The sequence below is a fragment of the Engraulis encrasicolus genome, chromosome 15, assembly GCF_034702125.1.
Source record: "Engraulis encrasicolus isolate BLACKSEA-1 chromosome 15, IST_EnEncr_1.0, whole genome shotgun sequence".
NCBI lineage: Eukaryota > Metazoa > Chordata > Actinopteri > Clupeiformes > Engraulidae > Engraulis > Engraulis encrasicolus.
In genome coordinates, this window is record NC_085871.1 from 28,838,926 (window position 1) to 28,860,146 (window position 21,221).

At 41.7% G+C, this 21,221-nt stretch overlaps 2 protein-coding genes and 1 long non-coding RNA gene across 4 annotated transcripts in view; 1 reads left to right on the forward strand and 2 right to left on the reverse strand.

The window, feature by feature from the left end:
- The first annotated feature begins 411 nt into the window (after positions 1-411).
- On the forward strand, positions 412-2,494 carry LOC134464231 (hemagglutinin/amebocyte aggregation factor-like). Its single transcript, XM_063217705.1, has 6 exons — positions 412-511; positions 619-687; positions 779-878; positions 1,011-1,199; positions 1,460-1,612; positions 1,811-2,494. The coding sequence occupies exons 1-6, from the start codon at positions 412-414 to the stop codon at positions 1,848-1,850; spliced, it is 651 nt and encodes a 216-aa protein (XP_063073775.1). The 3' UTR covers positions 1,851-2,494.
- Positions 2,495-3,301: 807 nt separating this feature from the next.
- Positions 3,302-4,169, reverse strand: LOC134464556 (uncharacterized). Of its 2 annotated transcripts, XR_010037938.1 has the most exons (4): positions 3,940-4,169; positions 3,776-3,847; positions 3,620-3,693; positions 3,302-3,371 (listed from the first exon to the last, which is right to left on the reverse strand). It is a non-coding gene; the product is annotated as an uncharacterized LOC134464556 (long non-coding RNA). The 2 variants fall into 2 exon arrangements; XR_010037937.1 differs by having other exon boundaries at positions 3,309-3,693; positions 3,940-4,153.
- A 7,146-nt stretch (positions 4,170-11,315) lies between these two features.
- Positions 11,316-21,221, reverse strand: part of LOC134463959 (uncharacterized) — a 32,431-nt gene continuing 22,525 nt past the window's right edge. The window contains exons 6-11 of the mRNA XM_063217347.1: positions 15,797-15,854; positions 15,146-15,216; positions 13,975-14,032; positions 13,352-13,419; positions 12,682-13,006; positions 11,316-11,562 (exon numbers count right to left, since the gene is read on the reverse strand). Of these exons, the coding sequence (XP_063073417.1) occupies positions 12,934-13,006; positions 13,352-13,419; positions 13,975-14,032; positions 15,146-15,216; positions 15,797-15,854 (328 nt within the window). The 3' untranslated portion in view covers positions 11,316-11,562; positions 12,682-12,933. The remainder of the gene's footprint in view (positions 11,563-12,681; positions 13,007-13,351; positions 13,420-13,974; positions 14,033-15,145; positions 15,217-15,796; positions 15,855-21,221) is intronic.

The window sequence follows — 21,221 nt, forward strand, 5'->3', positions numbered from 1 at the left end:
CCTCTGATGACGAGAGACATGCTGTCAGGTTTAGTGATTGACACGTGGCCAAGTCACGCGAGACACAACACTCTAAGGTATAAAAGCGGCACCTGTGGACTCCACAGACAGAAGTCTCCCAAAGCTGCAACTTGGGTCACTTGACAGCAAAGCTGCTGGTAGCATCTCTATTACCTGGCAACAGCATCCTCTGGCAACAGCATCCTCTGGCAACAGCAGCTGTATTGCTTCACCATGAAGACGCTTAAGACAGTCTGTTCTCTTCTGCTTCTCCTTTATGTTGGAGGTAAGTCCAGCATTGGTCTGGTTGTCCATAAACAAGATTATGTTATCAACCAACACATTTTCAATTCAAATTTACAAAGTAATATTGCTTTGAAACTTCATTGATATTACTTTTGTTCAGGCATCATGTGCAAGGCAGTGGACTCCAGCTCTGGTGAAGATGATGAGGGAGACCTGACAGAGGTTGAGCGCATGATTGAAGACCTGGCAAAACGGCCCACATATGGTCAGAACTACCTTATGTTCATCACATACTGACAAGATTCTGAATTGAATTACTTTAGTATAATTTTTTACAAGTGATGCTTAAGGTATTTCTGGTTTTCTAAACAGAGGAATCAAAAAGCTTTGCTAATGAAGCGCTGGATGACCTGGAAGTCCCTGCCCTGTCAAATGACACAGGTAAGTCGGCCACCCTTTCGGATTATACATGTCATTAAAATGGGATTTTAAAGGGAATTCAAGTCCTAATGCCAGCCTGTCATGATTTCAGATGGATCATCGGCCAAGAGATCCAAGAGATATGTAAACTCCTTCAATGGTTACTTCTACGCCATCTGCCCATCCACCCAAACCATCTCCAGGATTTCCAGGTTAGTGATGAATTCTTTTCAGGCTTTTAAATTGTGGTTTAAGGAAGTTTTTTTTTTCTGTTGAACATCTTCTTCGGTTAGTTATAATGGTTTGTCTACAATGTGGTTTATTTTCACTTTCTCCCACTCCAGTTACCACAGTAATGCCTATGAGGATCGTCGGTTCAGCTTCAGCTGCAAATCCACATTCAGCTCCACCCCCACGTGCACTGGCAGTGGTTATGTGAACAGCTTTAATGGTGTTCTCTCCTACACCTGCCCTTCCAACTACGTCATGTCAGGAGTAGCCAGCTATCACAACAACTACTACCAGGACCGCAGGTAACCTCAATCATATACCGTCAGTGTGTGAAATTGAATAATATAATCAACTTCATAGGATTTTCAACACGTTTCATTTTCTGTTTATTTGCTTTCCAGAAATTACATTTGAACACACACAGTTTTGTAATTAAGAAACGAATAAACCTATTTAAGTGACTGAGGATGATCAAGAAGCTGAAAATACTGAATACTTCAGACCAGACTATGTATTATACTGGTTCTTCTGATGTAATGTCTTGTCCTCCATTTTGTGTCAGGTTCTACATCAGGTGTTGCAGAGCCCCTGGCCATTACCACCACAGCTGCCGTTGGACCCCCTGGGTGAACTACTATGAGGAGTACTTCAACTGGTATGTGCCCAACTACAACTACCTGGCCGGAGTCTACTCCATCCACCACAACTCTCCCCAGTAAGTGTCCCATACTCTTCCTTGATGACATTTTATATTTCTATAAAACCATATTCAAAAAGTGCTACCAGGTATTGATACAAATGCATATAAATGTCTGATGAATGCTAATCAATCAGTAAATCTTCCTGAATGCCTGGTATATTCTTATGTTGACATTAATGTACTAATTTTCTTATGTCCTTCACCTCATTATAGGGATCGCCGCTTCAGGTTCCTCTACTGTGCAAAATACTGACCGCAACAATCACAAGAAAGCACTGCAAGGTCCTGAAAACAATGTTTCTGAAAGGGGACTTTGTGTCCTGACTCGTGATACTGTGTTATCGGTCCTTTGCATGTCCTACTTTATTTTTTAATATAGGCCTACTGTCTTTCTCTACTGTAGGAATTGTAGTTTTTAATATTCGTCATTCCTACCCAATGATCATACCATGGATGACAACCTGAAAAAGAATGTTGAAAATAAGTTTTTGCTTCAATAAATTTCTCTAAACATAAAACTGACTGCTTACATCTGTACTCTTTATGAACAAACAATTTATCTGTACAAGAGAGAATCTACACATGGGAAAATATATTATTTTTTAGCATTATTCCAATAATAGTTTTGAAAATGAAGAGTTTCAGTTCCACCGACAGCTTGTGTCCCCTGGACATTCACCAGGTACGGGGTACAGTGCAGTACACAATGTAGTGTGTTCATTATCAACACTGAACAACATTATTAACACTGAATAACATTATTAACATTTTAACTATGAAAAATAAAGTAAACCGTCTGCTTGTATTGCTGTGCTCAGGGGTGGGGGTGCTGTTCAATACCCGTTGGAGGAAAGACAGAGATATTGGGGGAGTCTAGCCTATATGTTTAGCCATGTTTATCACTTTATCAACATGTTTAAAACAAATTGTTATTCGCATCAGTAATATGAGTTCTTAATAGTCTTATGTGGCCTGCGTTATCTCTTTACCGTAATATTTTTTATATTTTTAGTGTTTTTAAGATGTTTAGTGACTACGCCACTCTCATTTGTTAGGGTGAGAGAACCCAACCATCAAACACTTGATTTGACTTTCCCCGCAACAGGTTAGTGAATAACAAGAGATACAACTGTCATACAATTCAGAGTTCTTTTTATTTTCTTTTTCGTAATGAGTCTCTGTGTCTGAAAATATGCCTCATGGGCTCAGTCCAATATAAAAAAAATAGAATGTGAACCCTTTACAGTATTGGTAGGCACGCCATCATAATATACAAAATTGTGCAAATGTGCTAGTTGCACGAGAGGTAGACCAAATCACAGAAAATTGCACGGCAAACAAAGTTAGTAAATCAAATTATACAAAAGAAAACAAACTGCCAAAAGGGCAAAATTGGTAATGGCCACCACACACACACACACAAGCCTGTTAGACACACGTCTTTGGTCTCCCCCTACAGCAAGTATAGGTTCCAAAAGGAGTCTGAGGTTTAAGATACGTCTCCCAGTAATACTTCAGTGTTCATACCCTAATCATATACACAAGCTCCGTCTTGGCGGTTACTAAGTAGAAACTTACACGAGCCCCTTCGTCTCGGATGTTAGAGTGAAACTTACACGAGCCCCTTCGTCTCGGACGTTACAAAGTGAAAGGGTTGCACAGGATGAATCACTCACACAATAGGACAAAACAAAGAAACAGGTTGGGAAAAGAACAGTGATGCCCCCCTTCTCTAGTGACACTGCATCAGTGTAGTCGAAGGCACCATCTCCTCCTATGTACATTTAACGAGAAAGTTACCATTAGGCACGGCATTTATAACTCGATTCAACAGGAGTTGTGTATTGTGGAAATGTGGGCGCTCCCACAGGTGCAACCACGACACCACAGCGCGATATCAAGGGCACCACGCTGCCAGTCCCGCCATCGCACCTGCGGAGCACCCCCACTCCCACCCCACACAACTCCCTACACAAGTCAAGTGCTAAGCGTCGAAACTCTTACAGAAAATGCCGGCATTACCTCTGGTTCTCTCGAAGCGGCATGCAAGCAGTCAACCACACAGGACACAAAGTGGAAGAACATCACCAGCGACACTGTGATAGAGTAACACTACATCAGTCACAACAGAGACTACGTTCGCACACACGAGAGAAGCGTACAGAACGCATCTTTTACCTTGAGTTTGCCCAGCTCAGCACACCATCCCAGAACAGCAGCCGACCCCACGCCAGCCGCCGATGGACAGGGCTACAATTAAGTTAAATGGTGTCAGTAACCAACAACTAAGTACATTACAATGCACCAAAAAGAGCAATAAACCAACCGAGAAGGACGCCTACCTTTCCTGTACGGTGGCTCAACCACAAACAGAGGGACAGAGAGAGCGGTGTGCCCACGCTACACTCGACAGCATCAAAAACACGGCGTCTTTGCTAACTAGCTACCACCGCAATGATTTATGCTACACACCTGAAGGAAAGGGGAGTGTCGTTGCGCCGTCAGAATAAGGGTTCAAGATAACCACCGGTTACATACACCCCCACTTTAAAAGGTCACCGTCCCGGTGACACTCCGCACTCGCACACATCCCCGCACACACCCAACAAGCGCGCACGCACGCACACACCCAACAAGCGCGCACGCACGCACACGCACACACAAGCGCGCATGTGCATCGCATGCGCATCCAACGAGCGCAACCACACGCACACTAGAAGCCCCCCAGCACATTAACCATCAACAAAGTACACATGCACATAATCATACACAGACACTGCATTATGATCCAGGATGGAGTCACGCCAGGCTGGATGGACATGGACGTTCTTCTGGGACGGTTACTCTCCAGTCCACTACATGACAGTCTGCGGTTGGAGGCCTGCCCATTGCCCCCTGAGTGGGCTGTCGGCGAAGGCTGCCGCTGCGCACCCACAGAGGCCCGTTGCCCATTGCCCCCTGAGTGGGCTGTCGGCGAGGGCTGCCACTGCGCACCCACAGAGGCCCGTTGCCCATCACGGTCTCTCACTGGGTGCCCCAGATGCTGGCTCCCCCACGTGAAGCCAGCCTCATGCGACATGGACGTTCTTCTTGGACGGTTACTCTCCGGTCCACTAAATGACAGTCTGCGCCTGCGGTTGGAGGCCTGCCCATTGCCCCCTGAGTGGGCTGTCGGCGAGCGCTGCGCACCCACAGAGGCCCGTTGCCCATCACGGTCTCTCACCGGGTGCCCCCGATGCTGGCTCTCCCACGTGAAGCCAGCCTCCTGCGACTCCGGTTGAGGTTGAGGTTGCTGGGAAATGCCCAGCCACCTTGACAGCACATCCAGCTGCCCTTGCCGATGCGCTACCATCTGCTTCAACTCAGACAGTCCTTCCATGCTTCTCTCGCAGCTTGGCCGTCGGCTATGCCAGCACCCCTGCCGGTGATCATCGGTGGGGCCCTCCGCTGGCTGGGGGTAATCACTGTTCTTTTCCCAACAAAACAAAACAAAACCAAATGCATACAAAACCCACCACTAACAATTGTAGACAGCTGTATCCACTTAGTTATCCTTTGCCGACTACTGCCAAATGTGGCCTGCGTTATCTCTTTACCGTAATATTTTTTATATTTTTAGATGTTTTTAAGATGTTTAGTGACTACGCCACTCTCATTTGTTAGGGTGAGAGAACCCAACCATCAAACACTTGATTTGACTTTCCCCGCAACAGGTTAGTGAATAACAAGAGATACAACTGTCATACAATTCAGAGTTCTTTTTATTTTCTTTTTCGTAATGAGTCTCTGTGTCTGAAAATATGCCTCATGGGCTCAGTCCAATATGAAAACAGAATATGAACTTACAGCACTTATGGGCACGTCATCTTAATATACAAAATTGTGCAAATGTGCTAGTTGCACGAGAGGTAGACCAAAATAACAAAAATTGCACGGCAAACAAAGTTAGTAAATCAAATTATACAAAAGAAAACAAACTGCCAAAAGGGCAAAATTGGTAATGGCCACCACACACACACACACAAGCCTGTTAGACACACGTCTTTGGTCTCCCCCTACAGCAAGTATAGGTTCCAAAAGGAGTCTGAGGTTTAAGATACGTCTCCCAGTAATACTTCAGTGTTCATACCCTAATCATATACACAAGCTCCGTCTTGGCGGTTACTAAGTAGAAACTTACACGAGCCCCTTCGTCTCGGATGTTAGAGTGAAACTTACACGAGCCCCTTCGTCTCGGACATCAAAGTGAAAGGGTTGCACAGGATGAATCACTCACACAATAGGACAAAAGAAATAAAAAGGTTGGGAAAATAACAGTGATGCCCCCCTTCTCTAGTGACACTGCATCAGTGTAGTCGATGGCACCATCTCCTCCTATGTACATTTAACGAGAAAGTTACCATTAGGCACGGCATTTATGACTCGATTCAACAGGAGTTGTGTATTGTGGAAATGTGGGCGCTCCCACAGGTGCAACCACGACACCACAGCGCGATATCAGGGGCACCACGCTGCCAGTCCCGCCATCGCACCTGCGGAGCACCCCCACTTCCACCCCACACAACTCCCTACACAAGTCAAGTGCTAAGCGTCGAAACTCTTACAGAAAATGCCGGCATTACCTCTGGTTCTCTCGAAGCGGCATGCAAGCAGTCAACCACACAGGACACAAAGTGGAAGAACATCACCAGCGACACTGTGATAGAGTAACACTACATCAGTCACAACAGAGACTACGTTCGCACACACGAGAGAAGCGTACAGAACGCATCTTTTACCTTGAGTTTGCCCAGCTCAGCACACCATCCCAGAACAGCAGCCGACCCCACGCCAGCCGCCGATGGACAGGGCTACAATTAAGTTAAATGGTGTCAGTAACCAACAACTAAGTACATTACAATGCACCAAAAAGAGCAATAAACCAACCGAGAAGGACGCCTACCTTTCCTGTACGGTGGCTCAACCACAAACAGAGGGACAGAGAGAGCGGTGTGCCAATGCTACACTCCACAGCATCAAAAACACCGCGTTTTTGCTAGCTACCACCGCAATGATTTATGCTACACACCTGAAGGAAAGGGGAGTGTTGTTACCCCGTCAGAATAAGGGTTCAAGATAACCACCGGTTACACTTAGGTCTACACCTTTGTAGCTTGATGGTGCAGTGATGGTGGTCAGAATTGAAACTGTTTTGCCCCTGTACTGACAGTCCAATAGCAACTGACAGGAGAGAATATTAAAAAGTAGGCTACATAAATGCATCAGGTGTGATACTGGTCTAACTGTTCCTATTTTTTAGCAACCTAATACAGTGAAGAGGGAATGAGGGTACCTTGCTGTTTTTCTCATAACTGAGTAATACATTGATTTATGTATGATATTAATTATGGGCAATAACTTCATAGAATACATGTATTTGCCTGATGGGGCGATGTTTAAAAAAAAACACGAGTGAAGGGCTCCCCCACCTCACAAAAGCCAATTTAAACACTGACCGGGTGTGATCAAAAAGAGTACTGACACACCATAAAGGCCAAACAGGACCAGAAAGAACAGCCGGATATTTTTGAAATAAACTCACAATATGAACAAAAACAGAACTTTTTGTTCTTTTGCTGTACATTTTTGGTCCACTTAAAGAGGACTGAGTTTGGTTCACAGGGGACCAATATGCTTGGTTTAAAGGAACAGACCACCCTTTTTTGATTTTCACATATGTGCAGTATTTCCAAGCATTATTTATGAATGTGCATATAATTTTCGTCTATGTGTTTGCATTGCCCCGTTTAACAGTATAGCCACATTAGGCATAGCAATGCAAGTCTATGGTACAAAATAAAACACAATCAAATGTACTTATAAACCATTTTAAAATTAATGTAAAATTCACCAGAGTGTAAAACGGCAATTTAATTCCATCCAGTGACCACTTGTGGCTTGATGCTAAAGATACCAGTTACTTCCAGTGATTATGCTAAGCTATGCTAATAATTCTGATCCAATAAATCTAAGCACTGAAAACACTGAGACGAAAATGATATGCACATTCATGAATAATGTTGGGAAATACTGCAAATATGTGAAAATCAAAAAAGGGTGGTCTGTTCCTTTAAACTCATTATTTGTCAAAAGCTTCTGCTGACAGTAATGTAAAACACAGAAACCCCTTATGGAAATGAACGCACAATTACACACATGAGCAACTCATTGTATGAAAAATGTATGAAAGTCTGCCATTCTGAAAAACAGAGAACATTTTGAATTTTGGAGCACATTTGAGAGATGGCAACCAACTGGTGAATCTTTTTCAATAGACCTTCTGGTCTGTAATCCACTATGAAAACCCTGACAGGAAAATAGGCCTAATTTTTCCAGCCATAGACTCTGTATGTGCATTTCAATCATAATTTTAAGCACTTTCCTTTGGATATTGCAAGGTGGCCAACTTTATTTTCATTTGTTTTAGTTTAGTCAACCTTTGTAAACATGTATGTAAGGAAATAGGACAGAATAGTGCTGAAAGTAGTTAATCGTTCATGAATATCACCTTATAGTACAATGTAATAATGCATGAAAACAAGTAATTTTGGAAAATGGTGGCCATATTGAATTCTGAGCAAAAATTGACGTGGCCCCATGTTTTAATTTCTTCCAATAGGCCTTCTGGTCAGTAATCCACAGAGAAAAGTGCGGTGGGAGGACGACAGGCCTAATTTTCCCAGTTGATGACCTGTCTATAATCCACTTTGCCAGATTTTCAGGTCATTTGCCTCTCTATTTACCTCTCTATATTACATTTCAATATTTTATTGTTTTGCTAAAATGGAACATGTTGATGGAAAGTAAGGAGGGTATGATCATTTGAGAAGCTGAAAACTAAAAATAATATGGGTATAGTACCATATACCATAGTGCATGGTTCCAAGTAGAGGGTGTCAATCCCAGTTGGGATCAGGGGCCACATACAGCTACTTTGATCTCAAGTGGGCCGAAATAGCAAAATATTGCAACCTGCAGCACCTTTGTAATAGACAAGAGGTTTACTTTTACCCCCCTTCTTGTATCTTTTTCTTTAAAAATTTAACATAAGTATAGCGCCTGCCTAAACCATTTGACGGCCCACATCCAGCACACAGGCCTAATGTTTGACATCCCCAAACTAGACTGATGTAATGACTTGTCCTCTATTTTGTGTCCTACATCAGGTGTTGTAGAGCCCCTGGCCATTACCACCACAGCTGCCGTTGGACCCCCTGGGTGAACTACTATGAGGAGTACTTCAACTGGTATGTGCCCAACTACAACTACCTGGCCGGAGTCTACTCCATCCACCACAACTCTCCCCAGTAAGTGGTCCATACTCCTAATTGGTGACATTTTAAATGTAGCCTATATAAAACCATATTCACAAAGTGCTACCAGGTATTGATACAAATGCATAACAAATACCTGATGAATGCTAATCAATCAGTAAATCTTCCTGAATGCCTGGTATATTCTTATGTTCACATTACAGTTAAGAGCACGTCTCTCTTCTAATTTTCTTTCTTATGTCCTTCACCTCATTATAGGGATCGCCGCTTCAGGTTCCTCTACTGTGCAAAATATTGACTGCAACTATCACAAGAAAGCCCTGCAAGGTCCTGAAAACAATGTTTCTGAAAGGGGACTTTGTGTCCTGACTCGTGATACTGTGTTATCGGTCCTTTGCATGTCCAACTTTATTTTCAATATACTGTGTTTCTCCACTGTGGGAACTTTAGTTTTTAATATTCAAATGATCATACCATGGATGACAACCTGAAAAAGGATGTTGAAAACAAGTTTTTGCTACAATACATTTCACATAAAACTGCTTACATCTGTACTCTTTATGAACAAACAATTTACAAGAGAGAATCTACACATGGAAAAATATGTATATATATATATTTATCATTATTCCAATAATAGTTTTGAAAATGAAGGGTTTCAGTACCACCAACAGCAGGTGTCCCCTGGACATTCACCAGATACGGGGTACAGTACAGTACACGTTATAGGTGTCAATTATCAACACTGAACAACATTATTAACACTGAATAACATTATTAACATTTTAACAATGAAAAATAAAATAAACAGTATGCTTGTATTGCTGTGCTCAGACAAGCATACGTATACATACATTGTAATGTAGGCGGGGTGCTGTTCAATACCCGTTGGAGGAAAGACAGAGACATTGGGGGAGTCTAGCCTATATATGTTTAGCCATGTTTATCACTTTATCAACATGTTTAATCACCCACCCCCATCCTCCATACCTTGCTCTGCCTTTCCTCATTGGCCTTATTGCGTGTGTGTGCGCGTGTGTGTGTGTTATATCTATGAGAAGCTTAGAGAGCATCTTAGAAACAATCAATACTCTCCACCAGAGGGAGCCCATAGACCAGGCAGAGTGCAAGTGCACGTCTGTGTGTACTGTATGTGTCTGTGTGTGAGTCTCTCTGTGTGCACTGTATCTGTTCACATGTGTGCATCTACTGTATGTATATCTGTTTGCATGTGTCTGTCTGTGTGGACTGTATGATCTGTTTGCATTTGTGTCTGTGTGTACTGTATCTGCATGTGTGTGTCTGTGTGTACTATATACTGTGTCTATTTGCATGTCTGCATCTGTGTGTACTGTTCATGTACTGTATGCGTCTGTTTGCATGTGTGGGTGTTGTGTACCAGATCAGTGGCATCAATACTAGGGTTGCCACCTGTCCCGTTGTTCCCTGATTGTCACGGTTGTTAATGGTTTATCCAGGGTAAAAACAAGAGCTTTCTTGGACACTGAATGAAGGGAGCTTAAGTTGGTGTCGTTGAAGAACTTCTGGGAGAGGAAGTCTTCTTATGCTGTTTGCAGTGGTAGGGCTTCTCTTTGGTGTGTGTAAGATGGTGTAGTTTAAGTGAGTTTACGTGCCGAAAATGTCTCTTACACTGTTTGCACTGATGGGGCATCTCTCCTGTATGAATGAGCTGGTGTAGTTTGAGACTCCCCGCCTGTGTAAAACATTTGCCACACTGTTTACATTGATGGGCCTTTACTCCTGTGTGTGTAAGTTGGTGTGTTTTGAGATTACCTGCCTGGGTAAAACATTTGCCACACTGTCCACATTGATGGGCCTTTACTCCTGTGTGTGTAAGATGGTGTCGTTTAAGTGAGTATACGTGCCGAAAACGCATCTTACACTGTTTGCATTGGTGGGGCATCTCTCCTGTATGAATGAGTTGGTGTTTTTTGAGATCACCTGTCTGGGTAAAACATTTGCCACACTGTTTACACTGATGGGCCTTTACTCCTGTGTGTGTAAGCTGGTGTAGTTTAAGTGAGCTTACGTGCCGAAAACGCCTCTTACACTGTTTGCACTGATGGGGCATCTCTCCTGTGTGAATGAGCTGATGTCGTTTTAGACTCCCCGCCAGGGTAAAACATTTGCCACACTGTTTACATTGATAGGCTCTCTCTCCTGTGTGAATGAGCTGGTGTAGTTTGAGTTGTTCTTTCCGCAGAAACCTTTTCCTGCACTGTTTACATTGATAGGCTCTCTCTCCTGTGTGAATGAGCTGGTGTAGTTTGAGACTCCGGGCCTGTGTAAAACATTTGCCACACTGTCCACACTGATGGGCCTTCACTCCTGTGTGTGTAAGCTGGTGCCTTTTAAGACGTGTTGCTGTACTAAAACATTTCCCACACTGTCCGCACTGATTTGGCTCATCTTCGGTGTGAATGCTCTGATGCCTCTTCAAACACTTCTTTGCAGTGAAACGTTTTCCGATGACAGAGCAATGACGTGGCTTCCCTTGATGGGTTTGCTGATGTGCTTTTAGAGTTTTCACATTACTGAAATCAGAACAGAGATACTTCTTCAAAGTGGTCTCTGGGGCGGCAGTAGATTTAGGAACAGCTGACAAAGCAGGTTGGGACACTCCTCCTGTTCCTGCACCAAGAACACAAAACAATCATGAATCTTCATCTTAAGTATCCCTGCATATTATAACATGCCAAAATATGCACACATATATACATACATACCGTTATTAAAAACTGTACATAAATTATATTAAGATTTTATTCAAGATTCAAACTACAAATGAAATAAGAAAAACAAGTTCAATTTTACTTGAAGCATCAGAATAAAAACACAAAAGTTTAAAAGGAAGATTATTAAAACAAGTTTAGATAAATAAAAAGAGTAGTCAATATAAATGGGTTTCATCATGGTTGCACTGTGTGTAGGACAGAGGCAGAAAGCAGTGTTGTTTTCCATTTACACTGTGAAGGTAATGGATGATTTTTATGCCTAGCAAAAGGCATCAGTTTTCTAGGACCTGAAAGAAGTTGGGTTTTATTACTGTGTTGTATTGTAGTGAGTACTGAGTGAGCAAAGACAGGAAAAGGGTCTCTATGCTGAGTAGCTATCTGTGCTCTTTTAATGAAGCGTTCGTGGAAGTGATATTGTGAAATGTGTTCAATTTTAATGTTGCAACACAACTAATCAAGCAACGAATTAAAAAACAGCATTTTGAAACAAATGTGTTTCCTATGTGAAAGAAAATCTAGCCTTCACATGTTTTTTTACATTTCAGTGTGGCCGGCACATCATAAATAATGGAGCTATAGTTTGCACCTTAGTAAGTGTCTTACTTTTTTCTAGGTCAAGATTTCATGTTACATATGTAATATTATTACGATGGGGAATGTGCTGTGTCTACCAGCCGTTTTTGCTCACAAAGGAGCGATTAGTAGACTAACTAAAAGTAATACACAATAGATTTAAATGGGGTTTTGCAATGTTTTCTGTTGTGGTAAATGCCTCTCTGCCTCGTGTTGGTGTGTGTAGGCGCACTGTAAACATTGAAACCCGTCTATAGATGCAAGAACCAGAATAAAAACACAAAAAAGATCTTGAGTTTTTAGCGTGTGCAGAAACAGAGCATAGGTGTGTTGATCATGTTATGACAAAAGGTAACCATGGCTGTATCAAGGTGAACATTGCTACAAAATAAGAAATAAGAATCCTTCCAGGGAGAGAGTGAGTGAGAGAGAAATTTCTTACCAGTTTTGGGGTTTTCACCATCTTTGTTATTCTGGTGGTCTTGTGTTCTTTGATGACATTGTGTTGCACAGCAGTCGACCACTTGCACTGACAACCTCCTGCACTTGACCAGGGACGGAGGATCTGGAAGGGACTGGATCATCACAGAGCTGATGACTGGAGCGTTGTCTGAAGCTAAACTGGCGACTGGAGACATGTCTGAAGCTGAGCTGACGACTGGAGTCATGTCTGAAGCTGAACTGACGACTTGAGTCATATCTGAGCTGACGACTGGAGCCTTGTCTGAGCTGACGACTGGAGCCAGGTCTGATTTTTCATCTTCTTCCTAAAGCCCATCAATGGAGGACAGGACAAAGAACATTTTCAAACAGTTTCTGTAATTGACCCTTTAATATTCTCCTTGTAAGAACATTTTCAAACAGTTTCTGTAATTGATGCTTTAATATTCTTCTTGTAATGTCAGGTCATTTCATTCACACTATGTATTTTGTCTTTAATGGAGGACGGGGGAAAACAGAATAAGTGTATGGCATCAACATGAGTACGTAGATCAAAGAAGTCTTGAGCTAATAGCAGTATCAGTGGATATCTAAAAACAACCATTTGTTCAAACATGTATACTAAATTACATATAAAACTGGTTTCATAATTTCAGTAAAAGTCACTCTACCTGCACCGATTCAGATTTGATATCTGCAGATGAGGAGGTGATCTGTTCTGGGGCAGAGATAGTTTCATCTACAGAACAAATAAAAAAAAACCCAGATCAACAACAATTAAAAGCACAAATAGTCTTGTGTGGCAGAACAATTCAGTTAAGTACACAGGAGTGTATCAAATGTTTATTAGTCAGCAGACATTTGTTTGCCAACTAGTAAAATCAAATGGGAACAAAAGAAGATAAACTCAAATATCTGTTTCTATTTAACCCAGGCCCCTTGAGTGAGTATCCATCATGACCTCTGGCTTTGACACTAAGGTGACATGACAGTCAAACACTCCCACAACCCCTGTGATGATCCAAATAGCACACCCAACTTTTCAGCAAGAAGATGGGCACTGGTAGATACAGTGCGTGTGTGTGTGTGTGTGTGTGTCATACCAGATTGGGTACACTGATATCCATCAGCAACAGCCACATAATATTCTTCCTCTTTAATGCCAGTGTCTGCATTCTGCAATGGACCGTCCTCTTCTTTCTGCAAAACAGGAAATATTATATTGTATGACAGAGAGAGAGAGAGAGAGAGAGAGAGAGAGAGAGAGAGAGAGAGAGAGAGGGGGTTAACATACCACCACATTGGGCTGGCTCTCTCCTTCCTGCAGTCCTTCAGTCACTTCCTGAATCGTCCTGCAGAAGACACAGATCTCAGAGGTCAAAGTTCAAAGTAAATTGGCAGTTGATGTCAATGTTCAATGGGGTGCCAAAGTCACACCTTTCTACTGATGGAGCATGGGTCACAACTCACAAAATTGTTGAAAGAAAGTGAATAGGGCGAATCCAGCTCAATCCTGATTGCGTTTCAGATGTGTCCTGGATTTCACATATGGCAACAGTGAATTTTAAATATTTGGATTGGCGTTGAAAAGTACTTTCCGGCGGGGTACAAATGTTATTTTAGTTTTTGAGCGAAAGTAGATAATAGATTACAACGTGTCGTGCGCCTCATGCATTTCATGTGAACCGAGGCTGAAGGCGCGCAGTCGGCTCTACCGCTGCACCACGGCTCAAGTGGCTGCATGTCAAACATGCAACTTCTCTTGTGTAGTGAAAATAATTCTGTATTTTGGTATGCACACAACTCACATAAATTCTGAGGTACAGCATATGTGTGATTTAGGGGTTAAGGCAAGGTGTATCAGAAAATAGGGCGGAGACTTCAGAACCTTGTCAAGGTACTATGCTAGAGGTTTAACCATTCCTCTGTGTTTGTGTGTGTGTGTGTGTGTGTGTGTGTGTGTGTGTGTGTGTGTGTAACGGAGGCTAACTAGCACAGAGTTGGCGTGGAACGTTGGTAAACCTCCCTCCGATAGCCTCATACAGTCTCGTGCCGTTGGGCCGAGAGACTAGGCTCTTGGCCCAGCGGTATCGTACTGTGTCTCCCATTGCCGAACCGTTGTAGTTGACGAGGTCGCACGTTCGATCCCCGAGGGGGGTGAACAGGTGCAAGATGACCTCCGTCACAGTGGTGCCGCTGACCCGGGATGGGAGTGAGGTTTAAGGGGGAGAGTGTAACGGAGGCTAACTAGCACAGAGTTGGCGTGGAACGTTGGTAAACCTCCCTCCGATAGCCTCATACAGTCTCGTGCCGTTGGGCAGAGAGACTAGTCTCTTGGCCCAGCGGTATCGTACTGTGTCTCCCATTGGCGAACCGTTGTAGTTGACGAGGTCGCACGTTCGATCCCCGAGGCGGGTAAACAGGTGCAAGATGACCTCCGTCACAGTGTGCGTGTATGTGTGTACCTGCAATTGCTCTGATGGCTCTGCAGCAGCTCTTCCAGGTCTGCCAGATCATTCGTCAGGACAGCAATACGCTGCATGAAACATAAGCATACTCACTCAATGTACATCGATACAAGTACAAAAATGACTAATGGCCTGTTAATACAGTTCCTCCGTTTCACCTATATTGTTTCAATATGGGGAGATTTGTTACAGTTCATAAACAAGTGAATCTGAGACAACAAACGTGCAGCCCATTTCATTCACCATTGTGATGGGTAAGACTATATCTTACAAAATGGGACAGAAAAACGTTGCTGTTGGTTTGAAGTAAACTGGACCAATGAGCTGACTGCTAGAAAAGGTGGACCAACATTATATTGCACCCTATGGGTTTGGAATGGGATGGCACTTCAGTTACACCATTTACTCCATTGTACCTAATGAGATAGACTATGTTGTTACTGAAAAAACAGACAGGTCTACTGGTTACTCAGATAAGTTACTTGTGTTGGAAGAAACTCATGTTTCTTACTTTTGACACCTCTGGACACAGGTACATCCAGCTGCAGCCTGCAGGATGGGAACCAATGTGTGACATCACACAATGCCAGCACCAGCCCCATATGTCATCCCATATAAATGGGAGAGAGAGAGAGAGAGTTTGCATACCATCACATTGGGCTGGCTCTCTCCTTCCTGCAGTCCTTCAGTCACTTCCTGAATCGTCCTGCAGGAGACACAGATCTCAGAGGTCAAAGTTCAAAAGTTAACTGACAGTTGATGTCAATAGTCGTGTTTGCAATGAAGCAGATTTTTGCTTGATCACAAGATCTGCTTGGTCTTAGAAAGGTGGGGCTGAATGCTTAGCAAACAAGGTGCAGAAATATCTAATGTCACTTCCCAAGACATAAAAAACGCTGTTTCCTACTTGAAGCAGCGAGTGAACTTCAGTGTGTTTGTGTGTGTGTACCTGCAACTACTCTGGTGGCTCTGCATCTGCTGTTGCAGGTCAGTCAGTTCATTCGTCAGGATTGCAATACTCTGCAGAAAACAAGCAAACACACCCAGTCAATGTACATCCATCAAATCATACATAATGACTGCACTGTATTCCCCAGCAGTACTATGAACTAGAAAAGTTTACGCTGTAGTACTCAATATTGCAAAAATGTCCAGATGACATACACATTTTAGGTGTTCTCAACAGGTTTTCAGGTACCAATAAATTAACTCTGGTTGGCATTGTGTTTTTAAGTACAACTGACATCCTAACACAATGTCTTTGAGTTTGTAAATTGGAACTCTATCTGGCATATGAGTGGTTAGATGTCTTGACAACAGCTGAGGCGACCATGGAGTAGTGGTTAAACAGCTGGTCTTCAACCTCAAAGGTTGCAAGTTCAATCCCCAACATGGAGATAACCTTACCTACTTCCATACTTTCTGGAACATGGTATGAAAATATACAGATGGCCACAAGACACATGACTCCAGCTTTAATTAGCAATATTTTTCACATTTAATTTCGAGCGAAATTACGAAAGAAAAATGCTTAGGTAAAGCAAAACAATGTTTGAGCTGCTGTGGTCTGGATAGGGGAATGGCCACAAGATCAGAGGATTGCAGGTTTGAATCCTATATCTGACATATGAGACTATGGATGTCAGCATGTTGTGCTTGGGCAGTCATGGACTAACAGTTAAGCAGTTGGCCTCAAAACATGATGGTTTCAAGTTCAATTCCCAGCACGGGATGTTAGTTAAAAATAAAAAAAAATCACATTCAACATTATTGTTTTGGTATGATGTCAGTTGGCCGGATTTGAAGTGGAAAGTATGTGTGAAACACATTTGACTGTTAATTATGAGTAAGTCCAATACTTCCTAACAAACAGGAATAACTTTATACAAATAGGCAACAAAACCTGCAGTTGAGTGGTGTTGGGGATAGTCTTCTGCATGTAGCCGTATTGGCATGTCCTTATCTTGAGGTTGAGAGTTCGAATCCTAAGGCTGGGTCACTCACTTTTTTGGTTGTTTTAGTTGTTTTTTTTTATTGTTTACCAGCTTCTGCTTTGTGTAAAGAAGAACCCATTCATGTCAGAACCATAGAAACCCTATTTTATTAAAATGTAACATAAAATACAAACTTATCTAAAAATGGTGAATCTGTCAATGGGAGATAGATTTACTCAACACCATGTGACCATCAAACCACAACTGACAACTTGGCATGGAAAAATGTGTCAATCAACCTCACTTCAAGGTAAGAAAAGACCCATAAAAGTGTGTTGGTGTGTATGTGTAGTAGTTTACTATGTTGCTGTGTGTGACCTTAGGTGCTCTTGATGCTACACTGTGTGTATGTTATGTTAGCAACTTAGCTTAGAATGTTAGCTACTGCTAGTTAGGCTAGCACTGTGTAGGCCTTTCATACAATTTCTTTTCTTGTATCATACATCTGCAGTGTTGCATTTTCATGATGACATATTGCACATTGAACTTCTGTATAAACCAGTGTAGCAAACCCAGTGATCATGCTGTAGGGGCCTAATCCAACAAGTCCTCATGAAAGCCTTACACTTATTAGGCCTATTTATGCTCCACAGACAGCCGATATGGGACCACCAGAACTCAATGATCCATCAGCTCTGCTCAACACTCCAAAGGACAAACAACTGACTGTGTTGTGAAGTCTGACACTATTTTGGGGGAAATGTTATTGTAAGTTATATGGATCTCCTTCAGCCACCAACTCCTAATAAAAGATTCAGAAATGGACAACAAATAAATGACTAAATTCCCTAATGTGTTGAGGTTGATTCTTTGTAATATATTGACTGTTGACTGTATAGACTGGGTCTAAATTTTAGAACAGATTGTTGTGTATTGTATGATTGTTGTGTTATTGTCTACTGTTTTTGTTTGTCAACCACATGGAACAAAAAAAAACTTGATATAAAGCATTGTTCACGTTTGTGGAATTAAAGCTCATGTTATATTTGGTTTAAACAGAGGGGTGGTAGCCTAGTGCATTAGTATAAACCAACCAATCAATAAACCAACCAAGATTTTTTTGGCTCTAAAATGGGAAAACATAAAACTTTTAATTTTGAAATAAAAAACTTAGAGTCAATATAGCTTAACAATGCTGTACTTGTTTACTTTAAAATTGTAACTCTCTGCTAAGTACTAATTGCATTGATTTTTGCACAGTTCTCGAAATATTTATGTCAATGGAGCATGTTAGATCTTTGAGTAGCAGCTACTAAAACATTCAAGATTTTATTTTTTCTCATAACATTTGTTTTCACATAACATGTCTGATTTTATGTAAGACTTAAAACTCAACTCAAATCTTTTGTGTAAACAATTGTTTTCTGTGCATTTTAGAGTTTGGAGTACATACTTGACTTGGGCTGCTAAAAACTAAAAATCTAATTATGGAATTAATGTTTTCAATCTTTTCAGTCATTTCAAAGTTTTTGATCATCTTCTTAACTCATTGGCTGCCTTAGCCGTCGAATGACGTCATTTCGAATAGTGACGCCCCCTGCCTTCGACGTCGTTCGCCGATAATTGTGTTTTTTTACAGCCACGCCTTGAGGACGGTCTGACCTATGTTGTGTATTAATTTCACGCCTCTAGTCATGTTCTAACTATTCCTGTAGGTGGCAGAAGTGTCCTTAGGAACAGTCAGGGCAGGGCATTAGCTCACATCAAGAGGAAATGTCAAGACAAAAACATCCCATTTTACTATTATAATCTCAAAAGTAGCATAGCAAAATCATTTGTGAAAGTAAAGCACCTGTGACAGTAGTCTACTTTCTTGCCCTCTTATTTTAACACAGGTATTCTACTGATTTTAGTGTCCGAGCCTGACAAAAAAAAAAACTTCCTCTCATGACCAAAATACACCCCCCTGTTGCCATCTAGCTAGTAGGCATTGACATAACTAGCTTGCCCAAAATATACCATGTTCAACCAGAGATGATCTGTGTGGCAACTGTTTCATTTTGGATAATGTGATCAGCCTACACAACATCAGGATGATGCGTACAAAAGATCATCTAACAGGAAAATGCACGGGAGTAGTGGTCACCTCAGTTGGGAATGTTTGGCTATTGTTTGCTACGCTAGCTAGCTAGCATGAAATCGCTAACAACTTACAACTAAGCCTAAATAAATGAGCCTTGGTAAGTCAACTATTTTTACCCATTCTACAGTTGCAGTTATGGATTTGTATAGTATGATCAGCTTACTGTATCATCAAAAAGACAGGGGGGTTGCAGATTCTTGGAACAGTAGGTTAGCCTTTGTGTCTGGTCAGATACATTCAGCTCACATGAGAAAGCATTGTTTAGCCTCAGACCAGCTAGCCTTCCCCACTCCAATCGGCTTGTGAAATGTTGGATATGTGATCAGTACTTTATCAAAAGAAAATTCATTGAACAATATATGGCAAGATCACTATATCAGAAACATGATGACAGTAATCATCAATCTGCAAATTGTCCGCTCTGCCAAAGAAGCAGCAGTAAGCTAAGTTGTGCTGCCAGCCTGCCTCCCAGTTCACACGGTACAGGAGGAAACACATCAGCTGTGATTTGTTCCTCAACTGGAGGACTAGCTAAACAGAGGGACTATGAGACAGTATTTCTGTGAGTTTAGTATTTCACATGAGTTACATGCACCTGCTGTCATGATCCATTGTGCGCGCCAGCAACAAACCAAAACACTCTTGTTTTCAAGCCCAGCCCGTTATATTTCAGTACATTATTAGGTTGAAAAGACCATACAAACGATCTTTTGTTCTGGCTACAGATGACAGGAGACTCTGTAATAGCATCTGATAGGTTTGGAGTTGTTAGGACGGTGTCATTATGAGCAAAAACACTTGCAATTGTACAAACCCCAACTCCGATGAAGTTGGGACGTTTGGTAAACAGTGAATAAAATCAAAATGCTATCATTTTCAAAACATTCAATCTATTCATTAGATGGAGAATAGTGAAAAGACAACATATTAAGTGTTAAAACCGAGAAAAAAATATTGTTTTGGGGGACATATGTACTCATTTCTAATTTGATAAATCCAACACGTCTCAAAAGAGTTGGGACGGGGACAATAAATGGCAGCAAATGTCGAGGAAGACTAAAAACAAAACAAAAGACAACACTTAACAGTTAAATACATTAACCGATGAGATGATTTTATATAAAAAACATTGTTAATTCCTATCTTGGACATGATTTCACCAGCTTAAATGGTGGGTGTATTCCTTGTCATGTTTTGCAATGTTTTCCTTTCTGTAGTGCTTACAGTGTGACAGGTCTTGACCAAAAACCCACCATTTTATCACCTGCTGGTCCTTATGATGGAGCCAAACTGTTAAAACATAGTAGAGAATGCAATTTGACCTTACTATGTGGCAGTAATCGAAGATCTCCCATCAAAATATAATGCATGAGTGGCTTGTCATGCTGTTTAAAACCCATTTATACCATTCAGCACTGTATTTAACTCTACAGATGAGTGAGAACATCTTAACCAATGCACTACTGCATCCGCATGCCATCATGGAGGCTGACTTTTGAAGCTAGCACTAACACAAAATGGATGGTCCATTTTCACTGTAGCACAGGATGTGCAATGCTCTATTATTGTCAAAAAGAATGGACTTCTACAACTTCTGCTGACTTCTGTAAGCAAAGGACAGTTTCCTATGTCTTCTGGGTCTATTTCAAGTGAGCTCAGGTGCTTAGGAGAATGTTACACCCCTGTATCATTTTCATGCATTAAGCATTCTTAATATGGTCGATTTTCAATAGCTCTAGCACTCCAGGAATTAGAGTGAGACTACAGCCAATATATATTTCATGATGTCATGAACCTATACAATGATTTTATTAACAAAAATATGTCTTATATACACTCAATCGTGGTAAATCAAAGGGAATTCAAAAATGTATGTAATAACTATGGTAATTATTCCCTTTGCATCTTTAATTCTGAGTGACTCAGCCTCTCTGTGATGATCTTATACCTGGACACCTATATTGTCCGTCAGTACAATTCATTTTGAAATGTTCTT